The sequence below is a fragment of the Penicillium hispanicum genome, assembly GCF_028827665.1.
Source record: "Penicillium hispanicum strain IBT 35686 chromosome Unknown utg000001l_segment0_segment0, whole genome shotgun sequence".
In the NCBI taxonomy this organism is placed as follows: domain Eukaryota; kingdom Fungi; phylum Ascomycota; class Eurotiomycetes; order Eurotiales; family Aspergillaceae; genus Penicillium; species Penicillium hispanicum.
Genome location: NW_026623193.1, coordinates 4,743,538 through 4,761,985, shown reverse-complemented (window position 1 = coordinate 4,761,985; position 18,448 = coordinate 4,743,538). Strand labels below are relative to the sequence as shown.

Genomic DNA, 18,448 nt, shown 5'->3' with positions numbered 1-18,448 from the left:
TTCTATACCAAGGTCGACAGTGAAATCCGGAAGAAACTGCTCGCTCACAGGGTGGATATCCCTGAATACATCTCAATAATGCAAAGCCATCACAGAATCCATTCAGCATATATCCGCCCGAGAGCTTTGCGCGGCTGAAGAGTATTTTTGACAAGTATGATCCCGACCGCGTATTTGCAGATCTCATGCCGGGAGGATGGAAGTTGCGCGGTCACAGGGAGTAATTGAGTGGCTTTCCTTACTACAGTAAAAGAGCTAGGAGTGAGAAAAATATACCATTCGAGTATAGAATGCGTCTATTACAGCGAGTTGTCCATTTTCATCGCTTCCATTTCGGGGCTCTTATACATCCCCTTTCCTCTTTCGGAAAGACCTATCGGTATCACGTGAGGTCGCGATAAAAAAAAAAGCACCGCTGGCAGCTTTCGGTCATCAACATCGCAACCATGGGTTCCAGCACCAAAAGAAAGAAGGAGAAGCAAAAGGACTTCCAGGTAATTGCCACTGAGCATAGCCCGATACGAGCAGCGTCGTTGATTCCCCCAGAAACCCAAGCTCAAGGTCGGCAAAGCCAAAGCCAAACCGGAGAACTTCACGGACACCAGTTTCCGATCCAAATGTATGCTCCACATCAACATCCAACGTGCCGGTTGTGATGAAATCCGCGCTAATAAATGACAGCGATTGTTCTCAATCAACAATCTCTTCATGTCGCCGCCCCGTCCTCGAACAGCCAGTTCACCCACCACCTTTCCCTCCTCTCGTCCAAATCCGACAGCCAGCGGCGCGATTCACTCGCCTACCTCACCACGTCCATCGCCTCACGTCCTGTGAACTCGCCTCTCCCACAACCAGTCAGTGTCTTACTCCCATCTCTCCTCCCGCTCCTCCTCGATGCCAGCAACAACGTGCGTACCCAACTGCTCAAACTCCTCCGCACCCTCCCGCGCAACGACGTGGAAGACCATGTCGTGCAAATCCTTCCCTATGTCCGCGCAGGCATGACGCATCTCGCAGCGGATATCCGCGTGTCCGCGGTCGAGATCTTGTCGTGGATGGTCGAGACGGCCGGGGAGTACGTGGTCGCTTGTGCAGGCGGGTGGATCAAGACCCTGAACTGCTTTCTTTCCGTGTTGGGGTGGCATACAGAGGAGTCTGCGCGATGGTCGTCCAATCGGGCTTCATTTGGGAAGTCGGGAAGCAAGGGTCGGCCGATGGTCAAAGTGCTCGGCGCGCTAGCGGAGTTCCTGGAGGTCGGGATTGGAGAACCGGGTGCTTCTAGGGATCATCTGCCCGAGCCCGATGATGTGGCTTCCATCCGGCCTTTTCCTCTCTGTGCCACATCTCAACATATGATCTCCGATTCCTCAGCGCCGTATGCGTACTTGAACTTGTTTGGACAGCCGCGCGACGAGGAAGGAGAGATGTACGAAACTCGCGAAGATCGGTATCGGGTTTTCTCAGCACGCTTCTTGCCGGCAATTGAGCGAGGAATCAAGAGTGCGAGAGAAGAGGGTGGTGAGCTAGGCCGTGCATCGTCTGGCGTCAGCAAGGTCCTGAAAGAGGCTCTGTCATATGGACCCGGGCCCTGAGAGTCCATCATCATAAATGACACAATCACACCCAAGGTGCACTGCCACTATTGGAGTGGAGAGCTTTTGCAAAATACTGCACATGAGAACTTCACGGATTTACTCTAGCCGGCACCACGCAAGCCAGTTTCTCATAACATGTTATGACGGAACTAGGTATCTCAACCACGAGAGGTGCAATTTACGCCAGGGCAAATTATTAGGAAAACACGAATCCTTGCCCTAACAACCCTGTGGACACCATTCATCGAGTCCAAGATTCTTAACGCACAAATTCGGGCTTCAAGGTCTGAAGCTCGAGTGCATGTTTCCGAGTTCCATGACGAATTCTGCCAGGCTCACGCCGGTCTATTCTCAGCTCGAATGTGTATATATATTGGAACTGCTAACTCATATCTGCAATTTCAGACACCCATGCAATTTGGTGAGCTACAATCATCTATTGGCTATTGGGCCTTTTTACCCCTTTAGATTGACAGAACGTTGCATCTCAGCGTGTGGAATTTTCTACGACGAAAGACGTTCTTAGAGGCTGTTTATTCTCGCACCTTCGCCCTTCCGTGGCTGATTTCGACGTAGCCCACCAGGATCAAACAAATACAAGTCATCTAATCAATCATGTTATCATACTAGACGGTCTTCTCCGATGCACCAAACTCCCCCGGCGATTTCTCATCACTTCGCACGGCCGTCTGCATTCTCTCCGAACTATCCGTCTCCAAACCCTCGACGATAACACCCCTGTGCTCATAGATCTCATCGGCGTAGACAGCGTGCTCTAGCTGTGTTTCCTGCTCCGGAAATCCAAGAGACAGGCCTAAATACACACCCGCGGTAGCAAAGAAGCCCAGCAGCCATCCAAACTGGTATGGGTGAGCACCGGTCCCAACATCGATGTTCGTATTGACCGCGTTGATCAGACCCGGAAGATTCGGCGCGACGCCGACCAGAAAAGCCACGATTGCGCGCCAGTTAAATCCCGAAATGGATTTCGAAATGCCGGGGATCTTGAAAGTGTAGCGATAAGTCGATTTCCATGGCTGGTACAGTGCAAGGGTGTCATAGCGGCGTTTATTCACGATCCAGAAATCGAACAGCATGATCGCGGCGATGGGTCCAAGGAAGATGGCGTAGGCGGACATGAAATTCAAGAAGTTGTCCGCGGAAGCGAGGATCTTCCAGGGAACGAGACACCAGGACAGGAATGCGCATAGCATCTGGCCACGGCGAATATTAAGGTATCGCGGGGCCAGCGCCGTGAAGTCATTTGCCGCGGAGAGTGAGTTGGCCGAGATGTTGACACCCAGGGATGCCAAAGCAAAAGAGAATGCGGCGAAGAAACGACAGGCGCGATTGGGCCAGAGGCTAATGAGCACCGTTGGGTCCCACGGGATAGAGGCGAGGTGGTAATGGGCCTGGCCAGCCGACGAGGCAGCGATACCGACGAAGGCAATGAAGGTGAATATAATGGGCAGCATGGGAATATACAGGAACTGCCAGCGGGGGTTGATTCGCGAGTAGCGTGAGAAATCAGACTAAATGATCCAGATCTTAGCACTGCAGAGAGAGAGTCCCCGTTTCATGATCAGCCGCCTACCTGGTTCACACTGAGCGTGGCATAGTTGCCCAGAACCGAAGTCATATTGGCCAGAAATAGCCAGCTATACTTGGACCCAGAGACCGTAGCTTTCTGCTGGGCGAATACAGCACCGCCGCCTTTCTCGGCGACGAACGCCCAGATCAGGATCGCGATCCAAGCGATAGGCACGAGCACGGACTTTGCCATGAACAGCCAACGTAGCCGATTCGGGTGCATGTAGAGGAAGGGCAGCTGCACAAGCCAGAATATAAAAAATGCGACCATGCCATTGGTCGTGATACCTTGCGACTCCGGGATGCGGTTCGGGAGAGTCAGGTAGCTGGGCCAGATAGCACCGATCATGACGCGGACGGCATTTCCGCCATTGACGTTTTGTATGGCAAACCAAAAGACAGCTAGGATCACACGCGAGATGATGGCGACATACGAGCCCCAGAAGCCCCAGCTGGCGCGAGCGATCACAGGAAACGGAATATGATAGATGGCGCCCACGGCACCATTGCCAGAAATGACAAACGACATGATCAAGAAGGAGATGGCCACGATGGCGAGTGCCTCACGGTAGGTGAGTCCGACGGCGAGGATACTGCTGGCGAATTCCCATGTCGCTGCATTGAAGGCGTCCGAGATCCAGTATGCTAGGGATGATGTTAGAGAACGATGTATTTCCATCCGATCCGGACACCTCCATACCTATCAAACTAGCGACTCCCCATTTTCGCGCAAAGGCAGGGATTGGATCGAGATCGCGATTCGTCCATCGCGCATTGCCCTCTGCGAATGCTGACTGGGCCTGCGAGACCCGCAGACGAGGCCGGGAGAGGCGCATAGCTGCTCCGGAAGCGATGGACGCGATTCAAAGAGTATATAGACGGTAGAAGAGGAGCACCAGAAGGAAGTGCAACATCCACGCACGGTACTAGAGACCAGAAACAATGCAAAACAACAATTTCCCCGCGGGAGCATGCAGGCGCAGGGAATAAGAAATCGGGGGGCATCGCAAGGACCAAAGTACATACAACAATCTCGATGGCGCCCCGATAAGGTGATAACCATCCGTGTGCCGCGGCGGCGCTGATAAGCAACGGGCGAATGAGACTCTCGCATTGCAGGCTGCATGAACGTTGCTATGGATCTAGACTGGCAGGTCCTGATAGTCGGCGGGATCAGACCCCAAAAGGCGCAAAAGCCACTCCCAACGATTCGACGCTCACGATTTCTCTCCCGGCAGTCGCACATCCTCCCATCCCCGCCCATCGCCGACTCCCGCCACGCTTCCATGCCGCCGGATGCCCTTCCACTCCGTCATATTCATCCAGCCGATCTGTTGCACGTCGCCAAATCCACCGATCCAGTATGCATGTGTAACGACTAGCCGGGCCCAGAAGCTCGCATGCGGGGATCCTCGGGCACCAGGCAGCCAAACCTTCGCGTCCGGGTGAGACTGGAGGAAGCATGTTTCCAAGCTCGCGAGGGCGCGATCGGAGAGTTCGGGGAGAGTCTCGAGGTACCCGAACAGAGTGACTCGGGGAAGCGCGGCCGCACTGAGAGGCAGACCAGGGTAGACAGGGCCCGCGTCGGTGAGGTGATCCCACCAGTCGAGCTCGAGGCTAAGGTTGGACCCTGCGCCAATGTTCTTGAAGGTGGTTGCGACGCGCAGTGCAAGAATGGTGGGGTCACCGTTGTCGCCGTGAGACAGGTCCCTCGGCAAATCACCGTCGCAGTCGGAGATGTATTCACGCAGTCCGATGGGGATCCCAGCGACCGAGGCCGGTGCATGAGCAGAGGGTGGGATAGGATCCGGGAAAACGGTCGAGATGACACCGGATGGAACAAGAGCCAGCAGGCGGCGGGCCATGAGGGCCGAGGTATACCACGACGGGCGAGAAAATAGAGCTGCCTCATTTAGAGGTATTGACTCTGGAGAGTGCGAAGGGTCTAGCTCGTCATGCCCGAGTATGGCTTGCGAGCCATCGACTGGGATGACCGAGGCATGTGTGAGGGGAAGGGCAGAGCACAGGGCGACAAGCCCAGCGAAGAGCGGTCCAGAGATCATGCTAAGAAGCTGAGGTCGAGAATCAAAAAGGAAAAAGAGCAGGATTCAGGGACCCTGCCGCATCAAGTTGGGTGAAGGAGACAAGCGGCCTAGTCGGGGAGGAGAAAGTGAGAGGCGGAGAAGCCGGAGCGGCGCGCTGCGTCACCCGATCTTATCTGATGGCACCACGCCTGACTACTGTGCTTCGGTAGGTACATTGCAACATTGCAACATACACCTTAAGCTAGGCAGACTGCGTCACAAGAATAGTGATCCTAGGCCCCAGTCGCACAACGCCTCCGACGCTGGAGTGAGTCATTACAGGTCACTACGGATTGCCTCACCGGGCACCAGGCAGCCAGAGAAGTCAGTACTACGGAAATAGAGAATAAGGAATCACCATCATCAGATCCAAAACTATACGATTGGGCCTATGATGCGATCCGTTCACTAGAGTCCGGACGCCGCAAATCCCCCAATGCCCTCGGCGCCCGTCACAGCGCCAGGAAATGGACCCACAGTCCAGTTCACTGTGACCGGTGTTCCACTCCCACGTAGTAAAAAGGAGAGAAAAAATAAATAGACCGTCCCATGCCCACCACACTCCGTGCGCAACGTAAATGAGAGAAGAAAAAAAAAAAAAAAAAAAGAAAAGATCGAAAGAGCGCAGAGGAAATAAGAGATGACGAGGGGTAGGAAACCACGTACATCGTACACATTGGCGAATTCAATACATTTTGACTCGCGAAGGACAAACCGAGAGCCCGGGACGGGAAGGGGTATGTACAAGAGGAAGAACAGCCCGGGTTCGGTCGTCAGAAGATATAGGGGGAATCAATAATTCGGACAAAAAGACAGGGCTTTTTTTAGACCTCACAACAAAGGAAAATCCGTAAGCGCCAGTCAGTTCAGCAAGTCCGCACGTATGCCCGGATTCAAGGTGACCTTCCGCGCTTGACTGCCGCAGCAAGCCCGCTTCATCCCAGCCGGTCCGGAGAGCAATGAGCCATCGCGCACCAGAAAAGAGTTAGCCAAGTGTCCGTCGGGCAGCACGGAAGAGTCAGCCGAGTCGCCCCCGTCGATCAAATGGCGAACGTGATTCTGGAGGAGCAAGTCATCCGACCCGGTACGCCCGCGTTTGCGGCACTGGCGCCGTTCGGGAGTGGCGCCAGAGAGCTTACACAAGCCCTGGGCAGCTTCACTCAGACTGGAATCCAGGGAGAAGGTGGACAGGTCCGGTGCTGACCCCATCGCACTCGGATAAGCATCCGGAGAGCTGTAGAGATCTACCAAAGCGCTCTCGTCGATCGGCGAGGCAATCGCCAAGGTCTTGCGTCCCTCCCTGAAGGAGTTGTTGGTGCAGCGCAGCGTCGCCTTCACGGCCAGTCGCGAGGGAGCGGGAGCGCCTGCACCCGAAGCGTTGGACGAGACCGACGACGAACGCGAGGAGCGAGACGACAACGTCGACACATCCGAGACCATCGAGTCGGGAGACGAAGCCGACGAGCTAGAGCGAGCCAACGACGATCGACGCACCGCAGCCGGATAGTTATCGTACGAGTGAACCCGAGGATAGAACGTGAGAGGCGGGCGCTGATCAAGAGTCGAGCGCGCCAGGCCCAAGTTCTGTGCTTGGGACATGGCCGTACCGATAGACGGGCGGCGGACGCCGCATGCAGCCATACTCGCAGCAGGAGTGGAAGCAACATGCGACTGAGGGGTCATCTGGGGCGTGGGAAGCATCGGAGGACGCGGGATGGCCGGCATCGGCAGGTTCGCGTACTCCACGCGCGGCTCTAGAGTCCGGGGGAGATTGCGCGGGCAAGTCGAGGTCCGTTCACGCGAGGTCGAACGAATCGACCCGCAACTCAGGACACTACGCGGGGACGGCGACTCGGCCAGACGCAGGTCCATTCCGCCCGCGGCCGAGACCGGGGACATGGGCTCCGGGTCAACGCAATCCAGCTCCGGAGTCAGGCGAGGTAGGACGGTGCGCCAGCACTGGCCCTCGCTAGCCGGAGGTCCTCCAGCGCCGGGGGTCAGCTTGAGGACCAGGTCGGTCCACCGTTGGAAGGTCGTCTCCGAGATGTGAAGGCGCCAGCCGACCGCCTGGAGAAACATCAACTCATTCTGGTTGATCTCGACCGTGTTCAACCCCGAGATCTTACTCCAGGCCCGTGCAGAGTAGTTGCGGTCTTGCAGATACTTGGACGCCAAGATCAGAGCCGCCAGGAACATGCGACGGCCACATTGCATGGCGCGCAGGGACTGATCCCGCGGTTGCTCCTTGGTGAAGTCGTGTGCGGGAACGTGCGGCTTGATCTTGATCAAGTAGTACAAAGCCACCTGCAAGGTGCTATAGCTAGTGCGCGAGCGACGGAGTGTTTCTTGGATAAACGTGCGGAGGGGGAGAACTCCTTTCGACCCGGTCGCAGCATCGCAGCGGGACGCCGCGGCCGACAGCGGCCAGATGTTTTCAACGATCTGCGACGCCGTGTCTTTGGTAACGGGGAAGGGTTTAGCCGGGGGGGGACGAACGGGTGCGAGAATCCGGCACGACTTACCGACGAGGTTATCGACAAAGTTCACTTTCCGCTCGGACTGGCGGAGCAGACACGGGGGAGGCCGCGCGCCGAGACCGGCGGTTGCAACGCTGTTGGTGCGTCGAGGATGCGTCCGCAGCTCGGGTGGCACCGCGGCATCCGCCTTGGGAGCAACTCCCTTGGCAAAGGCACGAGGGCACGCCGCGCTGGGGATCCTCGCCAACTGACTATCCCCGTCATTCTCCCAAATCACATCGACCGGGTTTGTGGCGGTGGACGAGATCGAGCCCTGCGAGACGCAGTCGAGCGAGAAGACCGAGGAGGACGACGAGGAGGCGGAGGAGGAGATCGACGAGGCATAAGGGTGAGCGTAGGACGTTTTTGATTGGCCTGGGTTTGAGATGTGCAAACCCAAGACGTCCATCCCCGACATATCCGGAGGCGCGGAGGGATTCATGAAGGACTGCGCGGTGGGAAACACACAGCCCGGAGTTTCAGAACTGAGACGCGACCGGAGGAAGAGGATGATCCGATTTCGTTGGGGGAGTTTGTCAAGATACCGTTTAACAGGGAACCGGGAACGAAGGCCGAGGAGACAGAAGCCGTCTTTGCGGGAGGCGACGGCAAAGCCCTTTTAGTAGTTCAGAAGCGCCAGGTTGACACGGAGATCAACGGAGACGCGGGCAGGTGAGTTGGCGGCAGAGAAGAGTCAAGGCCGGGTGTCGCACGAGTAGGAGCGGAGAAGCACAAGGGTCAAAAAGGCAAAGGCAGCAAGGACCGATCACACCGATGTTGAGGCTGATAGTCCGAACGTGGCAAGGCTGGAGGGGAAGGATGAGTCTTAGACGGAGCCAGCAGAGACGATGCGGAGGATAGCGGCAACACGGGCGATCGGATCAGGGGACGCAGTATACATTTTGGATTCGGGGGAGTCGGGGAGGGGAGAGAAAGGCACCCAACGAACCACGGACAGATCCACGGAGTCAGAGGATGTCAAGGCAGTCGTAGGATGCTAGGCAGGGAAGGAGGGAAGAGGTGGGGGGGGGGGAGTTGGAAAAGGGACGGGAGAGGAAGAGGGTTTTAGGCTCTCAGCGGCGGTTCGGAGGATGACTCTTGAAGGTGTGACTAAGAGTAGAAGAGGAGGAGGAGAAGAGGTGAGTAAGAGTGTGGCGAGGGTGGCGGGATATCAGGGAGGCGCAGGAGAGAACGATGAGATTTTTTCCGTAGGGGAAAGTCCCGGATGCAGCCGCGTAGCATCGACGATTCTAATACCTATCCTAACAACGACTCCATGATTCTCTTCGTCGCCGGGCATCGCTATGGAGGTTATACAACGATCACACACGGCGGTGTCGTCCAACGTTGGAGTCATACTATGTAACTAACTCCCCTATGTACGACTCCCGACAACTCTCCACTTCGACACTTTTAGGCTACCGGTATTCGGCCTTCCCCCTTGAGTCATCGCAAGTCGTTTGCCACGCTGTTCTCGCCCGTCGACCAATCCGGGCGCTTCAACTGCCTACATCTCCACTGCCGGCCATGATTATCCATCATTATCCATGCGATGATTGGCGCCACCTCGGATCGGCATTGCTGCTTGGAGTTGCCTGCGTCTCCGGAGAGATCTATCGGGTACCCAAGCGGTGCTGGACTGGGCAACGTCCAAGTCGGGCAACGAGCCTTTCCTGTATAGATTCCCATTCCTTTGGGTGTCGATGGCTATATTGGATGCAGTAGCCTCGTCGGGGGGTGATTCTGGGGCGTGGAGGATTACTACATGACGGTTATGGATGATTCCACTTGACTGCATGGTCGGGACATTCACACGTTTGATAATCGTATATAAATATATAAAATGTACCTAATTGACGGTGTATTAGTGACAGTTATTATTAGTACTCGTGGAAGAGCCGGAGACCCGCCTGGTTACCGGTGTATCCAGGTGGTCCACTGCCGAGTACCATCGATCGTTCGACACAGTTTATGACTTTTAGATCGCACTTCTCGCCTCGGTCCCTTTCGGTCGTAATACCTCTCATCTTCCGATCTATCGGGCGGCTTTGATCGTCCCCAAAGAAGTGGGGAACGTCGGCGATAGTCGATCGGGAAGAATATATATTTCTACCTGATCCCACGATAAGAACCGAGCAACTACACTCCATAGATACCTTCAAGATATGCGTCGAGGGAGATAGAGAAGCGCTAGACTCCGACTCCCGCAAGGCCTGCCCCATCGCGTCGATAGTAGGTATCCATTTGACACAGACAAGGTCCCGGTCTACAGCGAGGCCAACACCTCGCCGAGCACCGTCAGCAGTCCTTGCACTTCCGCTTCTGTTGCCTGGTCAGCTCGAGGCTCCCATCCACACCCATACTACGCGGCCAAGGCATCGTAGCAGATGAGTCAAGTTTCAAACGCGCCAGAGCAACCGCACTTACCCGTGTTATAGTGTAGCAGGCTTACCCGCACCACCCCATCCTCCACATCCGTCAGGCCACAGACATCTTTTAGCAACCGGTGGCTGTACATGTGGCCACTACGGAACCCGAAGGCAGACCGGGACTCGACCGCCTCGACTAGCTGTTGGCTACCGATCCCACGCACGACAAAGCTAATCACCGGCACGCGAAGCTCTCGGGATGCGGAGGGCTCCCCGATGATGGTGATCCGCTCGTCCGCGGCCAGGAAATGCAGGAGGATCTGCTGCAGCCGTTCCTCGTGCGCTGCCATGTCGACCCAGGTTGCGCGGGGGTCGGTCCCAAAGTACTCCACGACCTGCGGGATACTCTGCGAAAGCTCGTAGTTGACAGAGGCGAGGTTGAGCTTTAGGTCCAGCGTGTCGGTTGGTTTGAAGAAGTGGCCGAGTGACTGGATCTGCTCATGAATGCGCGAGGCGGCGTACAGCTGCGCCAGATGTGGCCCGTATACTTTGTACCAAGAGAAAGCCTGGCGAGCGAGTTGTGAGCGAGGCAATCACATATTAAAGGTAGGCAAGGCGTGGTACTGACATAGAAGTCGACTCCAAGAGCTTGAACGTCCACCTGCCGATGTGGTGCAAGAGCCACTCCATCTACACATAGAAGCGCCTATGCAGTAGTTATCAGTACACTTGCTCATAAACACGTTTCGATTCAAAAGAAGTACTGACTCGGGGATGGGCGTGGACCGCATCTGCGATTTCCCGGACGGGACTGATGGTTCCAGTGATGTTGGATGCGTGAGGGCAGGTCACCAGTCTCGTCTTCCCGGACAGTAGAGGCTTCAACTCCTTCACGTCGCACGTTGGGTTTTTGGGGTCAGAGGAAGCCCACCACTTCACGGTTAAACCCAGACGCTCCGCAATTCGTACCCACGGGGCAGTGTTGGCCTCATGGTTGAGCTTGGACAGAATCAACTCATCGCCAGCCTGGAATTTAAGAGCTGTTGAGAGGTTGTGCAAGAGCTGAGTCGTCGAGACACCGATACTGATCTGGAAGAGGGCAATTATGAGTATGCACTCCACTCACGCAAGGGTTCGTGGTGATGTTACCTCTTCTGGCTGCGCATTGATAAAGCTCGCAGCAGATTTGTATGCATTCGTATACCCAGCAGTGGACTCTTTCGAGACTTTATATGTGGCCCCGAGCTGGACATTGGTATTCAACAAGTATGTGCGGATCCTACAAAGCGATTAGTCGAAAGTGATACGGTATCGACCAGTCAGATGGGCTAACGAGTCCGCCACGGAAGCAAGGACTTGACTGCCTCCTGTACAGCGTCAGTGATGGGCTCTACTCCATCCTCGGCGAGAAATGATCTGTCGTCCATGACAACAGTCGCCGCTCACCAGCATTGTCCATATAAACCTGCTCCTGCTGCAAGGCCGGGAAATGGGCGCGGGCCGCGTTGACATCAAAAGTGGAAGCCATGACGAGTCAAATGGAACACAGTAACCACTTTGTAACTGCAAAGATGAAAAGAGGTGAGACTCGAGGACACGAAGTTTCGGGAGAGAGGGGTAGCAGTGGTGGACTGGTGGATCTGCTCCGAGCAACTCGCCTACCCATCGGGTCGTTCTCGTGTTTTCAGATCGAAAAGCACAACCCGCGTCGAATGACCCGACAGGCAAACTCGTTGTGTTGCTCCTTTGCTCCCTTAAGCCCCCCAGATGCGTCACCGCGCCATACAATAAGTCCCACCTGATCCAACCATGGCAGATCATGGCCTGCAACTCAGCCATGTCACTTATAGAGCAATCTGTTCTTGAAAACTGAACAAATTTACATATACTACAAACACCCCGAGTAACACCAACACCATGAAAGCGAATAAAATCATGCATCGATCGGGTATATGCCATATAAAATCCAAAGTCAAAGCCCATGTATAACAAGAAGGCAATCATAAGACACAACACCCGAATTCAACCAACAGACACCAGGCCCCCAGTGTAAGATGAAGCGAAAGAAAAACCGCGAAAAATCGGATTATCAAGAAGAGCGAGCGCCCGAGGCCCCTGGACCGGTACTCGCATGCGCGGCATCATGCACCACACACAGCAAATACTTTCGATCTGGAACGACAACTATCTCATGTTTGCGAGTACGCATGCGTAGGAGCTTGACCTCGTCGTCCTCCTCGCGATCGGTGCCGTCGCCGTCTCGGTCTTCTTCTTGCGGAGTCCTTGTGCCGTTGCCGTAGGAACCATACCCTCCGTCCAATCCACTAGAGATGTCGATGTCACCGTTTGGCTGGGCCGTGGGTCGGGACAGAGAGACTCCCAAGGCGGAGGCACTCGACACGAATGCAAAAATGTGTGCGGCCAGCGCCTCAGCCTGGGAAGGCTGGTATAAGAATTGGGTAGGTGGGGTGGGCGAGGCCGGGGAGGACTCGGAGGATTGAGGCAGCGCGGTTGGATCAGCTGTGGATGGAGTGATAGCTGCTGGACGAGATGTGGTAGTCTCTTGGGCGGCGAGGAGTCCAGCGCTCTGGATGATGGACCCATCTTTGCGGGAGAGGATCAGGGTGGATTGCACCCCTGGGCGGGACGTCAAGTGGGAGAGAAGCGCGGTGACATGTTGGGGCACATGCTGTGTTCGCTGTTTCAGTCAGTCCGGAGTATCAATGGAGGTGAGATGGAATTCGAAGCTCACCTGCGGCGGGTTCGCCATGCTGTTCTGCGGGGAATGTGGAATGGGAGGGCAGCGAGTCGAGGGTGGTGGACAAGCTTCGTTAAGGGTGGTTGAAAAGACAGCTCGATTCTCACGCCTAGCAGCGCTGCAAACTAATCACGCTTGCCGCTACGAACCAAAAGAGGCAGTTGTCTAGATTGGAATGGTCGAATTGTATTGAAGCTCTCCGCGGCCCAGAGACCCAAACAGAGATGACTAAGCACACAGCGACCTCGGTCACCTGGGCACCGTTGCCCTACTTAGGTTATGCTGTATTAGGACTGCCCCGGTTCATTATCATGGTCTGGAAGTCTAAGCAGAATCACCATCTTGATGATGTCTTATTGGAAACCCAGTGAAATTCACGAGAGATGAAACGTAAGAAATTATGCGAAGTTGGTATCACCAAAAAGACAGGAAGTATGTGCAAGAATAGAACAGGAGAGGAAAACAAAGTCATCGTGATAGGTTCAACAAAAGTCATGTCGGGTCGTCAGGGAGTAAGGAGTGAATAAGTGATTTGTGAGGTCAGTGATTGCGAGCCACATGTCGAGCTCCACTGAGACTTGACTTATCAGACAGCCAACCCCCGTCAATGTCCTCCATCATGTTGTCCAGCTGGCAAGCAGTAACCCGGTTGTCACGATATGAGCTCGAAGTTTCAAGGCTATTGTGCTCGCTGCTGCGGGAAGAGCTGACCCAGCTCTCTGGGCGCGACGAGAATCGGCCTTGGTGGGGATTGGCAAGTCCCGCAGGAGAAAAAGCGGGGGAGATGGCAGACTCTTGCAGCCCATCCAGGTTGCTCTTGACACCAGCATTAAGGGCCGCTAGAAGGGCGGCCTGGAGGATCTGGTTCTGGCGCTCCAGATTGGCGACTCGGTCCTCTAGGAAATGTGTCGCGTGGCTGGTCCCTGACTGAGCGCGGTGGCTGCTTTGGGACTCTCGCGAGCCATATGTAGACTGAGAAAACTGGGACTGTGGAGACACAGGATTGTCAAAACTCCGGGAGCTGCGGCCTTGAGGAGTGAGCGACCGCATAGGATGTGGGTAGCATGGTCGGCCATGGCTCCTGCGTCCATCGACTGTGTCATGCCCGCGAGAGGTTGGATTGGTGTGCGGTTTATGCTCCTCCGCAGTGCGGCGGGAACGCCTCCTAACTATACTCGGACCGAATCCTTCGTCATCCGAGGACGGTAGCGGGGAATCTGAGCGACCGGGTTCGCACGACTCAGGGATGCTTTCATGGCGAAGGCTGCTCCGCGAGCTGTTGCTGCGGGATATGACCGAGCCTCGATGGGATCCAGGTCCAAAGACCATGTCCATGTCCTTTGTACCTGGCAACCCGGCTCCTGTGGGGCCGGGGTAGTTACAGTGACCAGGACGTTCCGGAAGCGGCTGCGAAGGAGGAGCTGAACGAAGCGTTGCCGTTGGGGGAGGAGATGGCAGACCAAAGGGAATATTGTTTCGGTTGGCACGAGGGTTGATCTGAAGACCCTTGCGGGCTGCACGATTTCCGCGAGACTTGGTCGGGGTCATCTGCCCGAAGAGAGGAGACTCAGCCAAGGGTTTCTGGATGGTGTGAACATCATCACGCCCAGTGTGGCTTTCAGGAAGATCTTGCATACGAGGAACACGAACGCTGGCAGCACGTCGCTTTGGAGTGTGCTGCTCCGGCGATGTGGACTTTGGACGCTCTGGGGTTGTATTGGGCGACTTCAGGTTTCCGTGATCTTCAGCTGTCTCTACCTCAGCTGTATGGCCAAGAGCCGCCGATGGACGAATGCCCAGTTCGCTAGGGTCCTCAGCGATAGGCGATGGCTGAGAAGGTTGTAAGTCCGAAGCCTTGGGGGCCAGACGGACTGCCCGAGTACTGGAAGGTACTTTGCCATCTGTCGGAACAACAGGCTTTGGAATCGAAGGCAACGGCTTTGTAGGTGCCGGTAGAGGAAAAGCCTGGAGGGTGCCCATGGCCAGCGACGACGGCCGCGACTTGGTCTGGCCGTTCACACCCTTCTCAGAAGTCGACATTTCAATGGGAGCGGGCTTCGAAGAGATAGTGGGCGTAATAAGGGCCCCCGAGCACACTGGCTCCTTCCCGTCTTCCGACTGACTCGAGAGTGGCGGCTCCGATGACTTCTCCTTCGAAGTGGTAATTTTCGCGCTGTCAGAAGCGCCAGGATCGGTGTCTGGTTTCAGTGCTGAATTCGGGGTAGAGGGTGTCTGGTATCGAGGCATAGACGATATTCTCCATGCATATTTACTGGAGATGCGCGGGGGTGCGACATCTGGGAAAAGCTTCAAGGATACGTGTGAAGAAGTACCCGTAGGTTTAGGGTGATAATTTTCCGATGCACGCGTTTCGCCTTGTTTTGGTTCGGACTTCACGAGTTGGTCTGATGAATCTTCCGTATGAACACTTGTTGACCCGTCCCTTGGAGTTTGAGACTCGGAATTGACGTTCCGCTCCACGATACGAATGTTGGGGTTAGTGGAGGTGGAAGACCGGGGAGCATATTCATCTCCAGTCCTGCTCCCTTGGGTATCAACCACAGAGGTAGACGGGGACATTGGTCGACCGGTACTATGGGAGAGAATCTCTGGAGAAGAGCTCGGCATTGTCAGGGCAGAAGTCGATTGTGAAGCACTTCTCTGGTCCATCCGTGACGGAGGCGTAGATGATTTCGATCCTTGGTGGAGAGGCGACAGTGAGTCTTCGAAGTCAGACGACAAGGAGACAGCGACATCAACCATTGAGCCAAAGTCATCGAGGTCCAATGAACTCAAGCGACGTTCGCTGCCATCGCTTTTGTTCTCCAGCCAGGGTTGTCCGATGGTTTCCACATCCTGCTTTCTGGATCTGGAGAATGTCCGCTCCAAGCTAGCCTTTGATCGACCCAGACTGTTCTTTGACTGATCAATACTGCTCTTGGATTTGTGACCCGAGGATGAAAGAAGGTATCCTCCCCTCTGTAGAGCCTCAATCTGCCGTTGCTGCTCATCAGCCTTCGACCTAGGCGAGGGATCCTTCTTCTGGCGTTGAGTGAATTGAAGAAGACGACGATGTAAGGGTTTCAGCTCCTTATTCACCTCCTTCGTGGGTGACTCCTTCGACTCGACAGCGGGCAGTGCAGTGGTAGTGTCTGGAGACAGAGGTAGCTTGTTCAAGGCGGGGGCGGGCATATTCTGGGTTTGGAAGAAGCGCACGAGATCAGAGAGACTCTCGTTTCGCCCAGGCCTCTCCGCCATGCCGGCCGAGCGAGCCTGAGGCCGTGGGGCACCGCCCCCGCGAGGAAGAGAGGAGTCGGTTGATCCAGAGACCGACGAAGGCATACTGGAATACCTGCGCTTAGAAGGTTTGGATTGTTTGAGTGACTTGACCGGGGGATCCGGCCGACGGGTTGGGACAATGGGACTCGGTGCAATGGCACTTTCATGTACTGTGTCCCAATGATGCATAGAGGCATCAACTGGCTGGCTTCCCAATCCGACCAGTCACGGGATTCATTGAAGGCTCTTCGGCGGCCGCTGGGAGAAGAGGGGAGCAGTTGCTGTGCCTAGTTAGAAGACCATCGTGACAGCGACAATCGTATGGTAGAGTGAGCTCACCTATTCGAAGAGACAGGCCAAGCCGAGGAGATATATAGGCCAAAGCGGAGACCGGAACAAACACAACAGGAACTATGTACAACACAAGCCACTTATATGTACAGGCGATGATAATGAAGGACAGGACCTGGGTCACTGAGGAAATGAGGGAACTTGAACCGGAGGGCCAGCTGAGATGAGGCCGCCGGAAGGAAGGAGCCGGGGTTATAAAGCACAGCAGTGATTTTCCAGTTGAGCTGTCGTCTCCTTTGAAGGAGGGGGGCGCAAGTGCGCCAGTGGCTCCATCCTGGAATTGGCGATCAGGATGCAGACACACAGTACTTATTCTGGGCCCGCCCTCGGAAAGCGGATAGCCTGGAAAGGGATCAGATCCAGTCGAAGCTAAAATCATTAGTACGGGGGGAGAGGACAATGCAGGGGCATAGAAAGGGGAACCGACCCCATCCACGAACCCGCAGCTCATCTGGTGTGACCCTCTAGTGTGCTCTAGTGGCACATCGACACAGTTCGGGATCGGAGGGCCGCAATATGACACAGCAGCTGATGGATTGGCAAACTATTCCAGTTTCGCCTGGGGGCCCGACAGTCGCTGCAGCTAGTGATTGGGCCTCGTCGAGGTCTGCCGGCAGCACAATCGCTCTGTTGCTCATTGTTGTGTGACCAGCACCGCATGGCGACTAGCACCCCGACGCAGCAAGAGGGCAAAGGAGAACGGGAGCACAGGAGCACAGGCGACTCACAAACCACTCGTTCTCTTTGGACGCTGCGCAAGGGGCGCGACCCAGCTCATTGGGTCACCCCTCTCAAAAGTGTAAACGTTGGGATGTGAGGTATCAACCCCCGGTGTTGGCGGCGGATCCCAGGGATCCTCGGGGCGGGTAGGGGCTTTGTAGAAGGCAGTCGATCATGATGATATGCAAGCCCCAATCACAGTGCGATCCGGCTTCCCAGGAAGTGTGGCTTTGATTCTCATTCTCAGCCGGGTATGTGCGTGTCGATATGTGTGTCGGGTGGGGAGAGTGGAGGAGAAAGCAGCACCCTACCGGAAAAGACAACGTACCACTGCTATGAATTATATACGCACATACCTACAGTCCATCTATGTATGTATGTATGTATGTATATCCTTTGGCGCTATCGCCTCGATCTACCATCCTTGCAGCTTCTGACTACTTTGCCTCCCGTCTCTTCACGCTTTTATTCTCCGGCCATCAGGAATGCTCTGCAAGTGCATCCGCAGGATCTCGCATCCATCGTTGTCGGTCGCGGGTATCTCTGACCCAGTACCTGCCGAAACCAAACCAAGAGAGGTGAAGCCCAAAATTGAGAATTTAGACACTAAGCAAAAATTGGATGTATGTATGTATGTACATATGTAGAGACTACCGGGAGCAGGTTGCCGGCAAGAACTACTGCACGACACAAGCGACGTGTATGTACTTCCCCCCCTACCTGTCATGGACCCCAAGATTGTGCCGCGTCGGTTCAAATAGCCTCGACTCGGAGATTTGAACGGTAGATCGGAGCTTTCATTGCGATCATTGAAGAATAAACAGGCCATGACCTAGCGGAACAAAATTGTTCCTGATATGTCGCCTATTGCGACTGAATGCATTGTACAATACATGAGGAACCGTTCAGGCCCACACAGACGCCTTCTCTATGCTTGGGGCTAGGGAGTCTTTCGACCTGAAGTCTATTACAAGTCGAGGTTGGTGACAGTACTCAGCTCGGCGTAATGGACTGAGAATTTGTATGTGCCAGTGTGGAATGCCAATGGGAAACCACCCATGCCATGAGGAGGGTAAATGTATGGTGGCACGAACGACATCTAGTGAAGTGGGTAGAGCGCAGAATGGGATATGTGGCTCGAGAAAGATGAAAAATGGACACTCAGAGCGACACCCGCAGGACACCC

At 55.2% G+C, this 18,448-nt stretch overlaps 7 protein-coding genes across 7 annotated transcripts; 1 reads left to right on the top strand and 6 right to left on the bottom strand.

The window, feature by feature from the left end:
- Positions 1–446: 446 nt before the first annotated feature.
- N7459_001791 (IPI1/TEX10 family protein) lies at positions 447–1,592 on the top strand (the record flags this gene model as incomplete). The annotated part of the gene is made up of 3 exons (XM_056940976.1): positions 447–494; positions 547–619; positions 682–1,592. The coding sequence occupies 3 exons, from the start codon at positions 447–449 to the stop codon at positions 1,590–1,592; spliced, it is 1,032 nt and encodes a 343-aa protein (XP_056805256.1).
- Positions 1,593–2,221: 629 nt separating this feature from the next.
- Positions 2,222–4,021, bottom strand: N7459_001790 (nucleobase cation symporter-1 family protein; the record flags this gene model as incomplete). Its single annotated transcript, XM_056940975.1, has 3 exons — positions 2,222–3,127; positions 3,190–3,830; positions 3,886–4,021. 3 exons carry the CDS (start codon positions 4,019–4,021, stop codon positions 2,222–2,224), a joined length of 1,683 nt encoding a protein of 560 aa, XP_056805255.1.
- Positions 4,022–4,402: 381 nt separating this feature from the next.
- Positions 4,403–5,248, bottom strand: N7459_001789 (uncharacterized protein; the record flags this gene model as incomplete). The annotated part of the gene is made up of 1 exon (XM_056940974.1): positions 4,403–5,248. One exon carries the CDS (start codon positions 5,246–5,248, stop codon positions 4,403–4,405), a length of 846 nt encoding a protein of 281 aa, XP_056805254.1.
- Positions 5,249–6,130: 882 nt separating this feature from the next.
- N7459_001788 (putative G1/S-specific cyclin Pcl5) lies at positions 6,131–8,227 on the bottom strand (the record flags this gene model as incomplete). The annotated part of the gene is made up of 2 exons (XM_056940973.1): positions 6,131–7,725; positions 7,792–8,227. The coding sequence occupies 2 exons, from the start codon at positions 8,225–8,227 to the stop codon at positions 6,131–6,133; spliced, it is 2,031 nt and encodes a 676-aa protein (XP_056805253.1).
- Positions 8,228–10,051: 1,824 nt separating this feature from the next.
- Positions 10,052–11,682, bottom strand: N7459_001787 (putative aminotransferase; the record flags this gene model as incomplete). Its single annotated transcript, XM_056940972.1, has 7 exons — positions 10,052–10,107; positions 10,213–10,720; positions 10,783–10,860; positions 10,923–11,243; positions 11,304–11,433; positions 11,488–11,521; positions 11,601–11,682. The coding sequence occupies 7 exons, from the start codon at positions 11,680–11,682 to the stop codon at positions 10,052–10,054; spliced, it is 1,209 nt and encodes a 402-aa protein (XP_056805252.1).
- A 561-nt stretch (positions 11,683–12,243) lies between these two features.
- Positions 12,244–12,924, bottom strand: N7459_001786 (uncharacterized protein; the record flags this gene model as incomplete). The annotated part of the gene is made up of 2 exons (XM_056940971.1): positions 12,244–12,843; positions 12,907–12,924. 2 exons carry the CDS (start codon positions 12,922–12,924, stop codon positions 12,244–12,246), a joined length of 618 nt encoding a protein of 205 aa, XP_056805251.1.
- Positions 12,925–13,452: 528 nt separating this feature from the next.
- N7459_001785 (uncharacterized protein) lies at positions 13,453–16,254 on the bottom strand (the record flags this gene model as incomplete). The annotated part of the gene is made up of 1 exon (XM_056940970.1): positions 13,453–16,254. The coding sequence occupies one exon, from the start codon at positions 16,252–16,254 to the stop codon at positions 13,453–13,455; it is 2,802 nt and encodes a 933-aa protein (XP_056805250.1).
- Between the last annotated feature and the right edge of the window lie 2,194 nt (positions 16,255–18,448).